Source organism: Lactuca saligna, chromosome 5 (genome assembly GCF_052625555.1).
Source record: "Lactuca saligna cultivar CGN05327 chromosome 5, ASM5262555v1, whole genome shotgun sequence".
Taxonomy (NCBI): domain Eukaryota; kingdom Viridiplantae; phylum Streptophyta; class Magnoliopsida; order Asterales; family Asteraceae; genus Lactuca; species Lactuca saligna.
This window is the reverse complement of record NC_136421.1, coordinates 239,286,152-239,307,259: the sequence shown is the minus strand read 5'-3', so window position 1 is coordinate 239,307,259 and position 21,108 is coordinate 239,286,152. Positions and strand designations below refer to the sequence as shown.

Sequence of the window (21,108 nt, the reverse complement as noted above, 5' to 3'; positions counted from 1 at the left end):
GAGGATTTTTAACTTTTGTGTTAGGGATTTTATGTGCATATGTTTGGTGAGACGTTTGGTTTTTCTACAAAGAAAGAACATGATTGATGAGACAATATGATATTATTTTGTCGCTTCTATTATTGAATCAAGTTTGATGTAATGTGTAATGTGTAATGTGATTTGAAAGTATGAAGCACCCCTTAACATGGTTATGGGTTTGGGATGTTTGTAAGCTTGTCCTTACAGAATATGGATCAATCGATACGGGTGTGGCCCACTTTGTTTCATGCTCCCTACGGATTGTAGCGGTTGCAACATTGGTTTGTGTGATACTTGGTCTATAGCTTTTAGGTGGTCCCTTAAGTAACAAGTTATTTCCTTTTAACTTAATGAATGAAAGTAAGATGCTATAATAACTAATTTTCAAAGACACGTAAAACACAATCAGAAGCGACAAAGTCAGTTCATGTGGTCTTAATTATCTTGTAGTTATGAAAATGCTAACTGTTTATTGTAACAATTGTTACAACATTATTACATATTTACATATTGGAAAAATTGTTGTATCACTGTGATTCATTAGGAGCTTCTAAATTCTAATATATATATATATATATATATATATATATATATATATATATATATATACACACACACACACACACACACACACACATATATATATATATATATATATATATATATATATATATATATATATATATATAACTTGTTACACCATTATGGGAAAACTACAATAAAGTCCCTAAGTATTGCCCGTATAATCGATTTAGCCCTTATATTTTTTTTTTTTTGCAATTTAGTCCTAAATACCTGTAAACGTAATCAAAACGAGATATTTAATAGGTTAGCCAGTATCCCACCTTACGTGTACAAGTGAGTTTTACCCTTCCATTTCCACTGCATTCGACGTCTGGTAAATCGATTGAGAGAAAAAGATAGGGTTTTTACAGAGTGATACACGAAATAAGTAAGGTTTTACTGAGAGAAACGAAGGTAAAACCCAATGGTTGTCGAATCAGAAGAAGTTCGCCATGAGTCATCTGAAGAATACGACTCTGAAGAATACGAAGATGATGACGAGGTGCTCGATACTGAGAACATAGATGTGGAACTGGAAGAAGATGATTTCAAGACACAGGGTAAAGAGAGATGCAAGGATGCTTTCCTTAACTTCAGTTCTGATTATGAAGATAATGAAGCCGATGAAGACAATGACTTAGTTGATGAAGATGAAGAAGGGTTTGGTTCAGAAGAGGAAATCGATGACACAGCAGGGGCTAATGATCTTGATTTAGGAGATGCGGTTGGTGCAGGCTTCCCCATTCACGACCCATCAGTTAAGTGGAATAAGATGAAGCCCCTTCTTGGTGAAAGGTATGAATCACCACATCAGTTGCAACAATGTCTCACTAATTATGCTATTAAGTCAGGGTATAACATTAAATTTGCGAAGTGTGACACTGTGAGATTAACTGCCAAATGTGGTTCTAAGATGAAGTCTCAACCCTGCCCATTCAGAGTTCATGCTTCCTGGATGACTCAAGAAAGGTCTTTTCAGATTAAAACCTTAGTCGATGAGCACAAATGTGTTAGAAATTTCAATATTTCAAATTTACTGAGTCCCAGATGGCTAGCAAGACACTTTTTGAAGGAGTTGATAATGAAACCTAACTTGAAGTGTAAGGAGATGCAATCAATAATTAGGACTAAATTTCATTGTGGTGTATCTTGGTCTAAGGCTTACAGAACAAGGTGTAGAGCAATGACCATTATAGATGGTAAACTTACAGAACATTATGCTAGGGTGTGGGACTATTGCCATGAGTTACTAAGGTCAAATCCTGGTAGCACTGTCCAAGTTGGTGTCACTGTAAATCCAGATGAAACAACATACTTTCACAGGATGTATTTGTGTTTTAAAGCAATCAAGGAAGGTTGGAAAATAGGGTGCCGTAGGGTAATTGGTCTAGATGGATCTTTCTTGAAAGGGACATGTAAAGGAGAATTACTCACAGCAATAGGGAGGGATGCAAACAACCAAGTTTATCCAATTGCTTGGGCAGTTGTTGACATTGAAAACAAAGCTAATTGGAAATGGTTTTTGGAACTGCTCACAGAGGATCTTAATCTGCTAGATGGAGGAGGGTTTACTGTAATTTCTGATCAACATAAGGTTTGTAATTTCTTTGCATATTTATGATTTTTCCTTAACATCATCTTATATGTTTATGTATTCATTAAATTGTAGGGATTGCTTGAAGCAACCAAAGAATTCCTACCAAATGTGGAGCATAGACAGTGTGCAAGACACATATATGCTAACTTTAGGAAGACCTATTATGGAGTGGAGTTCAAGAATATGTTCTGGGCAGCTTCCTTATCAACTGTAGAGAGTGAATTTCTCAGGAAAATGGATGATATAAAAGAGGTTAATCCAAATGCTTATGAACATTTGATCGCAAGAGATCCTCACACATGGTGCAGGGCATTTTTTAGGACTGATGTAGCATGTGAGGCAGTTGAAAATGGCATTGCAGAGTGCTTCAACGCCATCATATTAGATGCTAGAAAGAAACCCCTTCTAGCAATGTTTGAAGAAATTAGGTTGTACATGATGGATAGGTTCTACCATATGTTACAAAAGGCAGAAAAGTGGGAATCAGTGGTTTGTCCAGCTGCTATCAAAAAAATGAACAAGTTTGGAGAGGATTTGAGGTTTGTCTTAGCATTTTTATTGTTCCTTGTTATCATTATTCTAATTTCATTGTTATGATTTCATTTAGTAATGCCATTGTAGGAATTGGAATGTGAATCCAAGTGGACCATCTATTTTTGAAGCCAGGAATGGATTAGAAGGGTACGTGGTTAACTTACAAAGCAGAGTGTGCAGCTGTAGGCTTTGGGATATCTCAGGAATTCCATGTGTACATGCACAGTGTGCAATATTATTCACTGGACAAGATCCTGTTCATTTCATAAGTGAGTGGTTTCATGTGGACAGGTTCAAGGCCATATATACAAACAATATACTACCTGTGAATGGTAGAAATTTATGGCCTAGAACATCATACATAAAGCCTCTACCCCCTTTAGCTAGAAGAATGCCAGGGAGACCAACTCTGAAAAGAAAGAGGCATGCCACTGAATCTCAAGACAAATACTCCCAAAATAAGATGAAGGTTACAGGAAAAGGAAGGACTGTCCAATGCAAAAATTGTCTTCAAAGGGGTCATAACAAGGCATCCTGTAAGAATCCCAAGGTCACACCAGAACCCAAACCCAAGAAAAAATGGGTAGACCAAGATTGGATCCTGATATCAGTCATTGGACTAGAGGTGGTGTAAGAGGTGGTGTCAGAGGTAGTAGAGGTGGTGCAAGGGGTAGTTGAGGTGGTAGAGGGGGTAGCAGAGGTGGTGTAGTGGGTAACACAGGTGATGTAGTGGCTAACAGAGGTGGTGGAGTGGCTGAAGTTGGTGGAGTGGCTGAAGTTGAAGGTGGTGGAGTGGCTGAAGTTGAGGATGACACTATTCCTGAAAAATATTTAGTCCATTTATGGAAGGCAATGCAAGATTTGAAACTATCACGGTATTCAACTGAAGAAATTAAAAAGTCACTTAGTCTGACAGATTCACATATGAAACAACTCAATGATTACAATGACACTATTGAACAAGTTCTTCCTATGTCTATGGTAAACCCTCTATATTACCTTAATGTTTACATTCGTTTATGTTATTAATTGCTTGATGTTTTATAGGAAGAGGAGTATCCACCTCAGACAGAGTACCCAGTACACCTTAGGATTGTGAAAAAAAGAAGGCCCTCTGAGAGGATTGTTAAAACCAAGCTAAAGAAGATGGGATGTGTTGGGACTTCTTCAAATTCACCATTGGAGTTGGATTAGGGTGTTAGGGTGTTAAGGGTAGTAAGGGTATTTTGGTACATCTTTTGTGAATGCTACTTTTGTGCATCTTTTGTGAATGCTACTTTTGTATATCTTTTGTGAATGCCCTTAAATTACTGATAACCATATTTTGTACATCTTTTGTAAACACATTGAAGCATTGTGAATGCCCTTAACATGGTTGGTAATGACATATTGGAGTTTGTTGTTTAATTATTTTAGCCACATTGAAACATTGTGAATGCCCTTAATATGGTTATATTTGTCAAGTGTACACCATTTATGCAAACCAAGAAGGGCACCAGCAACACCTCTGTAGTAAGATCTTGTTATTGATCTAAATGATTCTTGACCATCCTAACAAATATATAAAGAAAAAAGAAGAGATTTTTTTAAGATTTCTTTTTATAATAAATGTAACAAGAGAATAAGGTATAGAAGAAAAGAAGGAGACAAACTGTGTCCCAGATTTGGAGCTTTACTGGTTTGTTGTCAATGGTGATCATTTTAGTCCCAAATTCAACACCAATTGTTAAATCATGGTTATATTTGTCTAGTGTACACCATTTATGCAAACCATAATAACATATTGCCATTTCATTAACCGAAACATTAAACTATTACATCAAAATTTATCTATTACATCATGATGATAACAAACCAAAAGATTACATCATCCCTACCATACCATAATACCCTACAACTTACACTAAACTAACCATACATCATCCCTACAATGAAACAAACAAAACAAACCATCATCCACTTGCAGAATCCAAATTCATTACTAGGCACATGTGTATTGTCACACATTGCAATTTGATTATCAGGTTCAAGAGCATTCGCAGGGGCAATAGGGACATCAACATTCACAGGGGCAATAGGGCCATCACAGGTATTTCACCTTCATTAACAGGGTTATTAAAAGGAATAGCTACACCCCCATTAGCAACAGCTCCTAACTCATACATTCTTTCTTTATACCACTTATTCAATAGTGGTGGGTCAATCCAACGAAAATACCCACATTCCTTCTCTTCATCCTACATAACATAGCAAGATGCATGTTTTTAACATAGAAAAATGGGAAATTTAAAGGATTAGAAGAATTTGAGTGAGTTTTGAAGATTCTATACCATGTAATTTGGGCAACCAAAAAACCTCCGACCTGGATTCTTTCGAGTCCATGATGTCCACATCCCAACCGTATCTCCACAATAGCACGTTCTGATGTTGGTGCTTGACGAACTCGACATCGATTTCCTGTTGCCAATTTGCCCTAATCGTTCGCTCCTTTGACTGGAGATTGAAGAAGACGAGCTCGATTCAATGATTTAGCCCTCTTAAATGGCACGTAGGATGTTATTTCACATGATGACTTCCACGTAAGCTGCCACATCAGTTAGATACCGGCTAACCTATTAAATATCTCGTTTTGATTACGTTTACAGGTATTTAGGACTAAATTGCAAAAAAAAAATATATAAGGGCTAAATCGATTATACGGGCAATACTTAGGGACTTTATTGTAGTTTTCCCCACCATTATTATATGATTTATCATTTTTTAAATAAAAGGATTTTTATATTGCAAACTAAAAGAATTACAACACAATTGGGCTTTTTTATTTTGTAAACTAAAAAAAATCTTACAAGAAACAAAATTTCTTTCTTACATTCAAAAAAAAAAGACCAACATATCATAATATTCGCTCCGAAGTTTAACCCATTTTCGGATTCGCATCTTTGATGAAATAGGCCCTGGGACTATCCTAAACCCGAACCCACAAGTATGGATCCATGGCCCAATCACATCGTCTGTTGGTCTTGTGAAAAGTTGGTAACAAAAGTAAAATTATAACATGTAAAATACCCTCTTCTTATTCCGATGTGAGACAACAGACTTTACACACAAGCACCCAAAGTCCCACAGTGTAAACTTCCCATATTGTTTTCAGCTAGCTCTTTTGATATGTTCTTGTGGTAGAAGATAAGATTAGCATTCAGGAAACGGGGTATATGAAAATTTGAACCTCATGAGATTATAAAATATAAATTATTTTAAAAATTGCTACTTTATGACATCAATTTGAGGTCTCAAAAATGCAGTTGTAATGAGGATAAAAATTGTCCAATAAACCAAAGGCTTAACAATCAGGAGTTTTATATCTGCACCCTTCACATCACTTGCAGTCTTTGCGATTGCCACAATAGCTAAAAAAGATTTATTTTTTAAATGTAGAATATACTAAGGGGGTGTTTGGATAAATATAATTTTAGTTTATTAGCTTATTGCTTATTGCTTATTGTGGTGAGAATAAACAGTTTTTTAAAAAGTGTTTGGATTACCTTACTGTGGTGGGAATAAGCAATAAGCAATAATCATTTTTAAGTGTTTGGCAAACAAAACAGCTTATACTAGTAAAATGACCAAAAAGGGCTTCCTCTTATATATGAACATATTTATCTTATTAAAACAATTTTTTTTTATAAATAATAATAATAATAATTTTGTTATTCACAAGAACTAAAAAAAAAAAGCAATTATCATGCTACTACATTTTTTTTTATTAAAACAAAACATTTTTTTTAAATAATAATAAAAAATTTCTTATTCATAAGAACTAAAAAAACAATTATCATGCTACTACATATTTTTCTTATTAAAACAAAACATTTTTTTTAAATAATAATAATAATTTTCTTATTCTTAAGAACTAAAAAAACAATTACCATGCTACTACATATTTTTCTAATTAAAACAAAAAATAATAATAATAATAATAATAATATTAGACCACAAATTTCATTCCAAATCCATATTATCCAAAATATTACACAAAATAGTTTCATGCTACTACATTAAACCATAAAATGAAAATACTACAAAGTTTCAAAACAAATCATACGCCATTACGTGCACGAGTGGTTGTGACAACCGTCAAATTCTGGTCAATTCAAAGTCAAATAAAGTCACCAAGTCAAACCGGTCAGCTCAACTAACCCTTGTGTACTTGGAATTACGTTCAGTATTTACTAAACAACTCGCTATTCTGATAAGAAAACATAAATCGAAAACTACGTGCAACTAGATCTCTTTAACCTAAAAGTTGCGGTTAGTGGCGAACCAAACCGATAAAACAATGATGCTTACTCATCGGGAGTGTGTAAGATCCTTAAACAAGGCTTAACAGGGTTTACGAACCATGCATTGCGATGCCGGACACTCACAACTGTCCCACACGAAACCTCTCTCAATCGTTTCCACTCTATCTCTCTCTATGTCAAATCTCTTCCAAATCTCTCCAAGTATGCGAAATCTCTCTCAAATATCTCTCTGTATGAGAAATCTCTCCAAGAATGTTAAATCTCTCCCAAATATCTCTCTGTATGAGAAATCTCTCCAAGAATGTCAAATCTCTCCCAAATCTCTCCAAGTATGTGAAACCTCTCTAAAATATCTCTTTGTATGAGAAATCTCTCCAAGAATGTCAAATCTCTCCCAAATCTCTCCAAGTATGTGAAATCTCTCCCAAATATCTCTCTGTATGAGAAATCTCTCCAAGAATGTCAAATCTCTCCCAAATCTCTCCAAGTATGTGAAAACTCTCGCAAATATCTCTGTGTATGAGAAATCTCTCCAAGAATGTCAAATCTCTCCAAGTGTGAGAAATCTCTCCCAAATCTCTCTCAAAAGTTTCCCTTAACTTTTTGGAATCATTCGGGTCATTCCGACCCTTAACCGGGTCAAAAACGGCTCAAAACGGGGCGAAAACGAGAAAAATAGGCTTTAGGAACCGAAACCAAGATGAGAGGCTTCTTAGGCGAGGACCGACCCTCTGTTGGCTTCTTAGGCGAGGACCGAGCCTCTGGTGGCTAAAGCACGCGAGGACCGAGCCTCTGGTGGCTAATGCACGCGAGGACCGAGCCTCTGGTGGCTAATGCATGCGAGGACCGAGCCTCGGTCTCTGTCGCTACCCCGCCTTTCTGTCTCGCTCGGTCTCTGTCTCTCTCTATTCCCTTCTCTCGCTCGGCCTCTGTTCCTTCTCTCGCTCTGTCTCGCGCCCCTCTGTTCTCCCTCTCCCTCTCGGTTCCTTCCTTTCTCTCTTCTTCCCTCTCGGTTCTGCCTCCCTCTCTCTCTCGGTTCAGCACCAGAAGGCCGAGCCTCGGCCAGAATTCGCATTTTTGTCACTTTTAGCCCATTTTTGATATTTTTAACATTTTAAGCCCGTTTTTCGTGATTTTAAAGCGGGATTTTCTCCAGAAATTATATTTTAACATAATAAACCCTAAATATTCATAATTTAAACATATTATGATGAAAATCATTATTTAAATAATAAAAATCAAATGGGTGAATTATTAAAGGTGGAGTGTTGACTTTGCCTTATCCAATGTCACAAGCAACCACCCCACACCCACTCTATGACCAGCCATACCTCCCCACCTTACCTAGGTCACTTCAATGTCCCTCACACCCAATTTACACTCATTCCCACGTTTTTGAGCTGGAACAAACATCCTCTCTCCTCATTTTTCTCATTTTCTCCCATTTCACTAAGTATCAAACATCACTTTTCTCTCAAACTCCTTCTCCACCAAACTCGAGATTCAAGGCTGATTATCAAGTGTTCTTCCATTCTTAGTAAGTATAATTCATCCTCCTTATGATTATCTCACTTATTTCCACTCAAATCATGGATATCTTACACAAACTCCATCATATTAGCGTTAGAGCTTCGAATCTTCAAGTGATTCTTCAAGTGTTCTTGGGTTGAACACTTCTCTTCTTCAACACTTATCTACTGAAATCACTCAAGGTGAGTTCATACCCCTACATTTTCATGTTATCTCAAGTTTTCAGGGGGGGAATACAAGTTAAAACACTAAGAACATAACTAAATTTTTCTAACAACCTTCATCAGAAAAGTTCAACTCCATTCACGGACTGTTTTGGGCATCTTAAACATTTTTGTTTTCAAAACTGTACAACGTGCAAATAGTTCAAGTTTTTAGCTTTAAAATGGCTACTTGCACAACTCCATACGATTTTTCTACAATTTATGGTGATTTTTACAAAACTGCCTATCATTTCAAACAACAATCCGGACCAGTCTGTGATTTTGGACTTTTTCACCCAAGTTGGAGGTCATTAAAAATCGTGATAAAAATTATGAGTAAACTAGACACATTTTGTGAACTCTCAGAATTTACGGATCTAGTTTTCGACTTCGTATGATTTTTCTATGATTTTTCCAAAACAGGGCAGAATTGCTAAATTTAGCCAACAGCATGTAAATATCATAACACTTTGTATTATGTTGAGCAAAGTGTGTAATCATAAGTTCTAATTTTTGAATGTGTTTCTTTGCTAGTTTATCATTATGAACTGAAACTAAGTCATTCATACTAAATATTATTCATTCATTTAGAACACGTATTATGTAACTATAAAAGTATAGTTTGATAAATTCACAACACTAATACATTTCCATAAAAGAATTCATACATATTAGATACATTTTAGATAAACTATAATAGGTATAGTTTATGATACATCACTCAACACACTCTATACAAAAAGGGGTACAAATACAAAGTACCGGGTCTCTATACAAAAAGGGGTACAAATACAAAGTACCGGGTTTCTATACAAAAAGGGGTACAAATACAAAGTACCGGGTCTCTATACAAAAAGGGGTACAAATACAAAGTACCGGGTCTCTATACAAAAAGGGGTACAAATACAAAGTATCGGGTCTCTATACAAAAAGGGGTACAAATACAAAGTACCGGGTCTCTATACAAAAAGGGGTACAAATACAAAGTACCGGGTCTCTATACAAAAAGGGGTACAAATACAAAGTACCGGGTCTCTATACAAAAAGGGGTACAAATACAAAGTACCGGGTCTCTATACAAAAAGGGGTACAAATACAAAGTGTCGGGTCTCTATACAAAGTTATTATGATATTAAAATTATACTTCCTCTAGAATGGTTAGACTTCAACTATAGTCGCTGAGCGTATATGTTTGAGTCATATAAGAATTTAGTCTTGATTGGCCTAGAATTGGTGGTGCCCGCCTCATCTCCTGTTCCTCGTTGGGTTGTGGACCTAGGGCAGACCCACTATATTCAACGTTTTATCTAATTTAAACCTTATATAACTTTTATACGCTGGACGATTATAGAGGAACTCTACGGGTTACTCTAGGGTTCATTAATGCATCATGTAGGAATATTTCTATTCACACTTAACTAAGAAAATATTGGATTTTCTAGAAATCAAACTATTTTTCATCTAAAATTGTTAGACTTCAACTATAGTCGTTGAGCGTATATGTTTGAGTCATATAAGAATTTAGTCTTGATTGGCCTAGAATTGGTGGTGCCCGCCTCATCTCTTGTTCCTCGTTGGGTTGTGGACCTAGGGCAGACCCACTATATTCAACGTTTTATCTAATTTAAACCTTATATAACTTTTATACGTTGGACGATTATAGAGGAACTCTACGGGTTACTCTAGGGTTCATTAATGCATCATGTAGGAATATTTTTATTCACACTTAACTAAGAAAATATTGGATTTTCTGGAAATCAAACTATTTTTCATCTAAAATTGTTAGACTTCAACTATAGTCGCTGAGCGTATATGTTTGAGTCATATAAGAATTTAGTCTTGATTGGCCTAGAATTGGTGGTGCCCGCCTCATCTCCTGTTCCTCGTTGGGTTGTGGACCTAGGGCAGACCCACTATATTCAACGTTTTATCTAATTTAAATCTTATATAACTTATATACACTGGACGATTATAGAGGAACTCTACGGGTCATTCTAGGGTTTATTAATGCATCATATAGGAATATTTCTATTCATACTTAACTAAGAAAATATTGGATTTTCTGGAAATCAAACTATATCGATTTTACAAGGAAAAGCAGTTTCTACTTCAAACAAAACTCTAATGAACTCACCAACCTTTGTGTTGACACTTTTTAAAACTACTTGTATTCTCAGGAAATCAGTGAAACAGGAAAACTTCATCGCTTTGAGGATGGGACGTTAAATCGTCAACAATTTATTTTGTCATCATAATGTAATTGCTTTTGAAACATGTAAACATATACTTTGGTGTAACTTTTGCAATTATATATATGGTGGTTGTTTTTACTTTGAGCACTATTATACACGTTGTTGTGATACTGTACATGAAGTCCTCCACCCCAGACGTTTCCGCCATCCTTGGTTTGGGGGTGTGACAGTGGTTGACCTTGAGAAAATCTGTCCCGCAATCATATCACGTACTGCACACATATACATATCCTCAGTTCTACGTTGTGTACTTGATACTTCGTCATGTGGCTCAATACCATTATTGGGTCCTTCGTCATTGCGCGGAATATAAGATTCCTCTTGCGCTATTTGAAATGTTGCATCACCACTACCGCTCATTCTAATGTAATTGTGAATCGCCATTGAAGCTAGCACAATTTTAACTTGGGTCTCGAAGTCGAAATTTACATGCATATCTCTTAGTAACACCCATCGAGCCTTCCAGACTCCAAAAGTCCGTTCAATTATATTGCGAAGTGACGAATGATAATAGTTAAATTTTTCTTTGAAGCCTTTTGGTTCCCGCGAGGCAGAAGTCTGTCCACGTCGAAAATCGGGAATATGATAACGGATGTTTGAACCTTTATACGGAGCAAGATAACCTTTTGTATTAGGATATCCGGCGTCTACAAGGTAATACTTACCTATACATGTACAAATAAAGCATATGATTGTTATTCATTTATACCGTTTGAAAATACAAAACTTCTATTAATAAGTAATGATACTAACCATCCGCTGGAAGTGGAAACTTAACTTCACGTCTCCTTCGCGCTTCATTGAAAATTCTCGTATCATGTGCAGTCCCCTCCCATCCAGCCCACGCAAAGGTAAAGCACATGTTGAAATCACACGCTGCCATAATATTTTGAGTAACGCAATTCTTTCGCCCAATGAATTTGATTTGTTCATGTTGCGGAACAGAGGCCTTCACGTGTGTTCCATCGATGGCACCAATACAATCCTACAATTTCAAATAATATAACAAGTTAGCAATTATTTTTACAAGAACACAAATTCACCAAATAACATAACTTTGCAACTAAGTAACTACCTTAAAGTACGGATAATACCGAGGGTTATTTAAAATATGTTCTGGTATAGCTTCGTTGTAGTTAGCATTTGGTTTGATGATGTCCTTACTTAGGTTAACCACAGCATCCAAGACTTTATGAAAATGCCTATGGATTGTTTCTCCAGAATGATTAAAGAACTCTTGAACTAACCGATTTCCACATCCATGCGCTAAGTACAACAAGAAAATACCAAGGGACTCTTCAATAGGTACACGACGTGATTTCTTTAACCCATAATGTGCAACAAGATCCCTACATAACATGTTGAAAACCGGGACTTCTAATCTGAAAAGTTGATAACATCGGCTCTCATGATCGTTAAGTATTTCATTGATAAGCATGCTTCCTGTGCGTGTAGATGAACGACGACGTCTACGCACGTTTTTCGATTTCTTAGTCAATAGTAACCCTTTGACAACAAGGCCGCATAAAAGAAGTGTTTGAATCTCCTCATTTTCTTCAATTTCATCACATAAGTCATCACTGTCATATGAGTTGTCACTTTCACAGTCACTGGCCATGAATATAACCTATTACTAACGAAAAGGATACAAGGGTAAGATTGAACTTTACCACATACTAGATAAAATCATAGCAACATCATTGAAAAGAAAAGAACAGTAAAATCATGGGGCAAGCGCAAAATTGACCACAAAACAAACATCAAACGATATTGCATAAAACACACACAAAACAACCATTTAAATTTAACATAATAGTTGAAAGAATAAGTCTGACACATAACAACCATTTAAAGTTTACCCAATAGATAAAAGCATAGAAAAGGAAACAAAACATAACCATGTGGCAAGGGCAAAACTGACCAAAAAAATTAGAGAATGTCTAACACATGACATAAAAGGATAAGTCTAACACTACTTCTCTTTCTCTATAAGCCTCTTGAGAAACTCCATCTTTGTTTCATTACTCTTTGGAACCATAAAATTTTGACGAGTTGGTTTCTTTAAAAAGACCTCTAACGCTTCTAAATATCCTATTGAGCCTTCTTCAAAACCCGGGAAAGTAGAGACAATTGCCATGCATTCTTCTGTTGTGGGAGATTGTGTGGTTTGTCTTGATGGTTGAATGCTCCTTGTTAACAGAACATCAAAAACAGTGTCCAGTTTCTCTTCATATGACGAGTTTGCCATATTCTTTCCTTCACTATTTTCTTCATTTTTTCCTTCATTTTTTCCTTCAAATTTTCTTTTCTTGTTACGCCTGGGAGTTAATTTCTTTCCCCTCCTATTCATACTAGAACTATCCATTGTGAAAAAAGGATCAACATCATCAAATAAGAGGACGTCATCAGTATCCTCTTTTCCATCCGTAATATCCACAAGTTGTACATCATTCGGAGTGCTATTGTCGCCAAATTCGCAAGGTACCTTAGCCTTATCTCCAATAGTTACAGTATCCCGAAATAAAGCCTCATAATATGTCTGATATACATCCAAATTCTTATCCTTAAACTTAGCAAACTCTTTATCTTCCTATATGTACAAATGTAGAATGTCATGAAAAACACAATACAAATAATATATTATTAGATAAAAAATTTAATTCTTACCTTTATTTTATCATCCCACCATTCCTTTGATGCGGAGATTGTATTTTTCACGGGATCAATTGAAATTCCCGTTTCTAGTCTTGTTAAACGGTCGTAATATTTGAACTCTTTCCGTATTATGTCCCATTTGTTTTTCATTTGATTTCTGTCCAATTCTTTACCCGTTCGTTCCAAAAGCCTCTTACATATATTTTGGCACACGGGCGCTTTGAAATAACTACTCGCTCTATACCCGTTTTTTAGCTCGGTCATACATTCCTCAAGAAATATCTTGAATGTATGAGGATCCCAATTAATCCTATTTGTACCTTTCACTTTGGTTGTATCAAAATCCATATCATGAACATTGACACTGTCCATTACCTATATTAAATCATGATAAGGAATAAAAAAACCTCTTAAATTTCAACCTACTGTTGAATAAATATAGACATCGGAATTTAGGAATACAAATAACAATCAATACCTTCAATAATAACAAAGAACAACAACAATAATTGATGAAGAAACTCAAGAATAATCACAGGGGCATGTTATCACAGGTTAATGGCAGTTTCTGGTACCAAAAAAAAAAAAAAAAAAAACACGTACACACAAACACAATCGTGAACAACATCCTTAAACAACAAAAGGCAATATAATCACAGCGGCATGGTGCATCACCGATTAAAAACAAAGAAAAAAACTAACCATGTTGCATCACCAATAAAAAAAAAAACAATCATGTTGCATCAAGAATGAAGAACAATCATTGGTTGCAGGGAAATATATCGTGAACAGCATCAGTGATCAAAATATATATATATATATATATATATATATATATATATATATATATATATATATATATATATATATATATATCTGATTGCAGCTAACGATAGCAGCAGAGAAAAAAAAAAAGATCAACAGCATAACTCATAGCTGATGGATTCAATCAAAAAAAAAATTAACATCCTTGCAATAATGCAAGAATGATAGCAGCAAAGCAAAAAAAAAAAAAAAAAAAAGATCAACATAACTCATGCTGATGGGTTCGATAAAAAAAAACATAAAATAACATCCTTGCAATAATGAAGAACGATAGCAGCAAAGGAAAAAAAAAAAAAAAAAAAAAAAAAGATCAAGAACATACCTGCCGATGGTTCCAGGGACGATGGCCAAGGGAGAAAAGGTATCGGCAGCAACAATAGGTGAAGCAAATGATCGGTTTTGAAGGGTTTTAAGGGGTTTTATGTATAGTTTATTGAAGGGTAAATTAGTAATTTTTGAATCATTAAAAATAAGCAATAAGCAATAAGCATTGCTCCCATAGCTTATTAAAATCAGCTTATTTTGCTTATTCCTACCACAATAAGCTGATTTTTTAAGCATCCTATCCAAACACTTAAATTAGCTTATTGTGGTGAGAATAAGCAATAAGCTAATAAGCAGTTATTTTTTCCCTATCCAAACACCCCCTAATCTGAATGTATAATTGTTATAAGTTATAGCATGAAGGGCTTACAAGCCAAGCACAAAGCAAGTAAGCATGATCATCAACCTTTGCAACAAGAGATTTTTGGTCATTTCTTTTGTAAACAACCTTCCCATATTTGTTAAACAACCTTTCATTCTTCTTTTGCAGCCACAAAAAAACAAACAGTTTTGGTGAAATTACACGATATTAGATCTAAAAGAAGTGGAATTTTAAAAAGTATCAAAGGGCAACCACAGAACTCCTCGTGGTGATTGTATGAACCTGACCAACTTATAACTCATGTGGTTAAGTGGCACTGATTCTGAGAAATGATGAATAACAAAGTGGTCATTAGATTTAAGTTCTGTTAGTTTAACAAAAATGATGCATTAAACCCATGCTTTTATGATAGGTGATATCTTCAAAAAATGGCACCCGGTGGTATGCAAAGGAAACCACCAAATCTTAACAAAGAGGTTATGCAAGGTGTCATGGACTCCTTCAATAGATTTTCTAAAAATGAAGAGGAGGGACGATTGTTACGAGAGCAATTCGTAACATTTCACATGAAGAAAGGTATCTACTTAATGGCAGAAACACAAACGGATGCTTTGACAATGGATCCAACAGATTGGTGGTCAACCTATGGAGCCGAAACTCCGGATTTGGCCTTGTTGGCAAAGAAGGTACTTTCACAACCTATTAGTACCTCTTCCGCGGAAAGGAATTAGAGTACTTATTCTTATATTCATAATTTGAAAAGAAACTGGTTGAATGAAAAAAGAGCCGATAAATTGGTTTACATCCAGTCAAACATTCGACTCCTATCTCGTTTCCACGAATCATACAAATCCGGCCCACACAAAAAGTGGGACATCAATCCCGAAAGCACTTACATTGAAGGATCGAGTTCATGATTAGATGACATGGTTTGGGAGTTCTTAAATGAAGAAGATTTGGAGAATGGACAAGGAAAAAAGCAATGGGTTGATTGGCATGTTACATTTCAGTTTTTGTTGGTTTACCCTTCCTGTTTGTGTTTTTGAGTTATTACAAAACTGTTGCTGTTTTGAACTTTTGATTTCCAGCATGTAATCTGTTTTAATTTCTAGCATGTAATCTTTACAATATGTGTATTTTGCTGGAATTGTACTTCTAAATAAAATATGTTGCTTAAAATTATGTTTATACATAAATTATTGCTAAATATGTGTTCTAAAATCAGGTACACCGTATTGGGACCAATGGTACGCCGTACCGGACACGTACCGAAATGAACCTACCCCCCTCGTACCCGATACGCCAAACCTCATGAATCTCGTTCCCGTTCCCTATTCCCGTACCAGACTGTACCACGAACTATGTGACTATGTCTGAAACAACTCTATAGGCACCCTACTTACACATACATAAAATATACTTTTAAAAGACTAACAAATTATAGCATTGTACTTTAAAATTACGATGCATTAATAAGAAAAACAAGATTAAAAAAAAAAAAAAAAAAAAAAAAGCTCAAAATGTTTTAAAATGTTTCTTTTATATAAACCTGTAATGGCACACAATGGTCTACAAACCATATTTTGAACATGTAAGGGATGAGTCCAATCACCCACCTGAAAACACAACCAAACAACAAAGTTGTATCTGTAATTTTTATGTTGTAAACGAATTTAAAAGTTCAAAGAACTTGAGAGTATTCAACGACTTTACATTGTGGATCACCATCAACAGTAAAAATATTTCTTTGAAAAATTCTAGGGCATACACGTTACATTCCATCTGAGCATGTAAAATAGTTGGTGTTAGACCAAGTTGCAGCACATAAAAAAAGTAATCAGCTACCAAAAAAATAAAAACAATAAGGAAAAATGTATACAATAAAAATTAAAATGAGAAAGAAACATCTAAATACTTAAAGGTCACTTTTGAACCTTAACACAATATTGAATGCCACAAGTCCCTGAATGTGTTTATGTGTACAAATATGTAGTCAAGAAAATATGCATTGAGAAGACCATATAAATAGTGTGCACAACCACACAAACAAGCTCATAAGTTTAAAATCGAAAGTTTAAAATTGAAAATATATGGAAACAAACTCATACCTGATTTCTATTAAGCAAAATATTGTTAATATTAGCTGGTAGAGAGTCAATTCAGGGAGATTTGAAGCCAAGGATGCAAATTGAAAAAAAAAAAAAAAAAAAAAAAAAAAAGGGTCTTGTAGAAACGTAGTCATCTTTCATCAATGAACTTCTAAAATAAAGATCTCAAATTCTCATACACAACTTTAATCAACGAAGCTTCTGAAATAAATATCTCATACCTGAATCAACATTATACAGGTCAGAATTCACCAAATCAGGATAGAAACATTCAAAGAACCTCATAATTAAAACAAAAGGTGAATGATATGTGAAGTTTAATCACCTTGTAAAGGAGCTCTAACACACTTCCAATTTAGATGATGAAATTGATGCTTGCAATGAGATGGTGGAAAATTGAATCGATATGGACAATGTTAATTATTTCGTGCTTATAAAAGGAACCGTGAAACAAAGTGATGCCGTAAAATGATTGTACCTTGATCTCGGCAGAGTAGGCGCAATACGACAGAGATGGCGCAACAGGGCAGATGTGATCATCTGGGCGGACGAAGGAGAGAAAAAGGATGAACGACGACATGATAAGGTTTGTGGTGTGGTTCGTCACGACTTAGGGTTAAGGGTTAAGGGTGTGTGACATTAGCGTTGATGGGGACGACGGGATAGGGTTAGGGTTTCTCGTCACGACAGAAGGTAGAAACGGCGCGACAAATAGGGTGGTGAAGGGTGGTAGCGGACAAGGTGGACTTTCAGGGTCGATCATCTAGTTGAGAGGGAAGAACAGGGTGTAGCGACGTCGTTACTTTATGGCATCAATTTGAGGTCTGGAAAATGCAGTTGCATTGACGATAAAAATTATCCAATAAACCAGAGGCTTAACAATCAGGAGTTTTATATCTGCACCCTTCACATCACTTGCAGTCGTTGCCAATGCCACAATAAGTAAACAAGATTTATTTTTTAAATGTAGAATATACTAATCTGAAAGTATAATTTTTATAAGTTTATAGCATGAAGGGCTTACAAGCCAAGCACTAAGTAAGTAAACATGATCATCAACCTCTGCAACAAGAGATTTTTGATTAAACAACCTTCCCATATTTGTTAAGCAAAGTCATAATACATGTCTTACGTATCATGACTTGTATTCTTCTTTTGCAGCCACAAAAAAACACAGTTTTGGTGAAATTACACGATATTATTATATCAAATAGAAGTGGAATTTAAAAAAGTATCAAAGGGCAACAACAGAACTCGTGGTATTTGTATTTTATAACTCATGTGGTTAAGTGGCACTGATTCTGACAAATGATGAATAAGAAAGTGTCGATTAGATTAAAAGATCTGTTAGTTAAGTTTTGTTAATTAAGACTTAAAACTAGATATTGGAGGGGTGAGCCAGGCCTTGGCAGTAGTGTAAGACCAAGGCGACTCGTGAAAAACCCCAGCAGCAAGCTACCGTAACGGGCCTTCCCCCATAAAAAATAAGATTAATATCGAGTGGGCCGATGGCCCACATATCAGATATTAAACTGATAAGAACAGATACTACACTTGATCTTAGCCAAAAGGCCGAGAAAGGTATGCTTGTTTAAGTCCATGGCTTCCCCTTTTATACACAGCCTTTCTCTTGGCTTCTTGCTTCTTTCATCCGATGTGGGATACAAAGCTGCGCATCATCCTTATTATTTATTGTACATTTCATCCAATCGTCTTCAATCCACAACATTCGTAACAGAATCAGCAAACCTATCCAAATCGTTACAAAACGCAGCAGTAAAATCGTCTTTCTTCACAATCCCTCCAAATTGCAACGAGATCAGCTAGCTACTAATCAACTCGAATCCAACAAAATTATCTATTTAAAATAGCTTGATAACTCATTTCTATAAACCACAGGCGTTAAGGCATCCATCACCAATGAATATTCAATATATGTATATATTCAGAACTCTCAATATTCTTTTTGGCTTCGTTGCTATCTCATAAACAGATCTCTTTTTCATTTTTTTGAAGTATCAAAAATTATGGTTTGTTATAGTCTACAAGTCTCTAATCGCTGAGGATCTAAATTAATAAAACTACAATCACTTTCAACCGATTAAAATTCAAGAGTGGTAAAAGATTTTTGGTTTTGGGTGCATTATTAAGAAAATTTTTCTTGCCATATATGCCCTTGGAATGTGTTCTTGAGAACCTTTTCATTGCCGGAATAACAAGTAGATCAGGGGTATGTATGCCTTTCAGGGCTGTGTTCACACAAGATCATCGAATGGAGAGTCACTTTGGAGTTGGATTCCTCAAATGGAAAAGGGTATTTTGGAGTTTTCACTACGTGGAAGAAAAATAAAAAATGTGAAATTGAGCAGCATCGGCATTTTGTTTTCTAGTTGATTAGATCATGGCTTGGTGTCTCTTATACTCAATTATACAACACAGAGGTCATTTAGCCCAAAGTTAAGCATTTGGAGTTTTTCATGTCAAACACAATACTTTTAAAATTATATTTTAACTTGAATTTGGAGGCCTCTAAATCTATGACGAAACAGCATGAAGTAACAAATTTGTGTTAATTGTTGATGCGTCGACAATATTTACAGAATTATATACCAAATAAAGATTATGAGAAGGATGATGATGATGTAGAAGATTCTGGAACCAATTCCAAAGAAGAAGGCATCGAGTCCATAGACGTGAATGAAATAAAGAATATGTCTAAAGATGAAAATCATGTAAATTCCAAATCTGCAACTTTCAGAGCTAAAATCTCCAAATCTGATATTGTTTCAAAAGGCATTGACAGTTATGTCCCCGAAGAAGAACAGATCAATTCGAGTTCCGTTTTATTAAATGAGAAAGATAAAGATCGACCACTTCCATCCCTTAAATCCCTCTTTGAAGTTTGAATCCATCAATGGTGTTCATGATAAAGATCAACACTCGTGTCAGGTTAGGACTCTCAACAGTTTCACGGTTCATTTGCTGCTTCCCGGAATCAGCAGGAATTGGAATCTCGAATTCCATTCCATGGTATGTTTGATTGCCAAACCAACGGACTTGAATTCCAGAGATTCCTTAAAACTCCGGAATCTTGGTCTAATCAACAATCCGACAAGTAATTAGCTTTGAGAAATTGACTTCGCTTTACAAAATAATTAGAAGAACACAAGCACATGAACATATGAAATTCATAGTCTGCAAAACAAACAACCATCTGCAATGAAAATACCGATCACAACGACACTTTTATATATCATCTTTGAAATTATAAAAAGCGTAAAAGTTGTGAAATACATTTAAGAAAGATAGAAATAAAATACAAGCTAATTAGTGGGAGTGATTTTTGAAGTTTTATATGATGTTTTAAATATATTTAATAGAATAGTCGACTAAACCTCCAAAAACGTATGTCGCTCCAATAGTTTTTTAATTTGAAGTTTTTTTTAATGGGTTAAAAATACCATAAATTGATATAGGTACTCATTTGGGATTAATGTTATAAACTAACTTTTCTATTTAAATCTGGGATGAAATTAGTACGATATCAATTCATTTTTCTAAACCGTAGTGCATCAACTATAATTGGTATAAAAAATTTCCAAAATAGACTAGTGTTACTACTTCACTGTTATTCGGTGTTAGAGTTGAAAAATATAAATTTAATTGAATTTTTAATACATTGTGAAAAAAAATCATGATCATGATGTCGAGTTTAGGTTATCTAGATTTGCGAAGTCTGAATCATCAAACATTAGTTTTTTATGTTTTAGAGATTGGCAAATGGTTTGCTTGGTTTGGATAAATGGAATCGCAAAAAATTGCAACGAACAACGGAATGGAATGAATAAGGGAATTGAATGAGCAAGATAACG

General features: G+C 35.2%; 3 protein-coding genes and 1 non-coding gene across 15 annotated transcripts; 1 reads left to right on the top strand and 3 right to left on the bottom strand.

The window, feature by feature from the left end:
* Positions 1–1,009: 1,009 nt before the first annotated feature.
* Positions 1,010–2,206, top strand: LOC145046420 (uncharacterized). Its single transcript, XM_078994711.1, has one exon. It carries the CDS (start codon positions 1,010–1,012, stop codon positions 2,204–2,206), a length of 1,197 nt encoding a protein of 398 aa, XP_078850837.1.
* Positions 2,207–5,980: 3,774 nt separating this feature from the next.
* LOC145046419 (uncharacterized) lies at positions 5,981–12,570 on the bottom strand. The gene is made up of 4 exons (XM_078994709.1): positions 12,078–12,570; positions 11,756–11,987; positions 11,605–11,667; positions 5,981–6,123 (listed from the first exon to the last, which is right to left on the bottom strand). The coding sequence occupies exons 1-4, from the start codon at positions 12,438–12,440 to the stop codon at positions 5,981–5,983; spliced, it is 801 nt and encodes a 266-aa protein (XP_078850835.1). The 5' UTR covers positions 12,441–12,570.
* A 202-nt stretch (positions 12,571–12,772) lies between these two features.
* Positions 12,773–18,218, bottom strand: LOC145046888 (uncharacterized). Of its 12 annotated transcripts, none has more exons than XM_078995148.1 (6): positions 17,715–18,217; positions 17,562–17,610; positions 16,842–16,910; positions 16,678–16,744; positions 13,670–14,032; positions 12,773–13,592 (listed from the first exon to the last, which is right to left on the bottom strand). In XM_078995148.1, coding segments are annotated over exons 3-6 (1,050 nt in total). In that variant the 5' UTR covers positions 16,844–16,910; positions 17,562–17,610; positions 17,715–18,217; the 3' UTR covers positions 12,773–12,974. The 12 variants fall into 12 exon arrangements, with proteins under 12 accessions (XP_078851274.1, XP_078851279.1, XP_078851275.1 ...); XM_078995153.1 differs by adding an exon at positions 14,805–16,523 and having other exon boundaries at positions 17,562–18,212; XM_078995149.1 differs by lacking the exon at positions 17,562–17,610 and having other exon boundaries at positions 17,715–18,218.
* Positions 18,219–18,624: 406 nt separating this feature from the next.
* LOC144999379 (U2 spliceosomal RNA) lies at positions 18,625–18,821 on the bottom strand. Its single transcript, XR_013660853.1, has one exon. It is a non-coding gene; the product is annotated as a U2 spliceosomal RNA (small nuclear RNA).
* Positions 18,822–21,108: the final 2,287 nt, after the last annotated feature.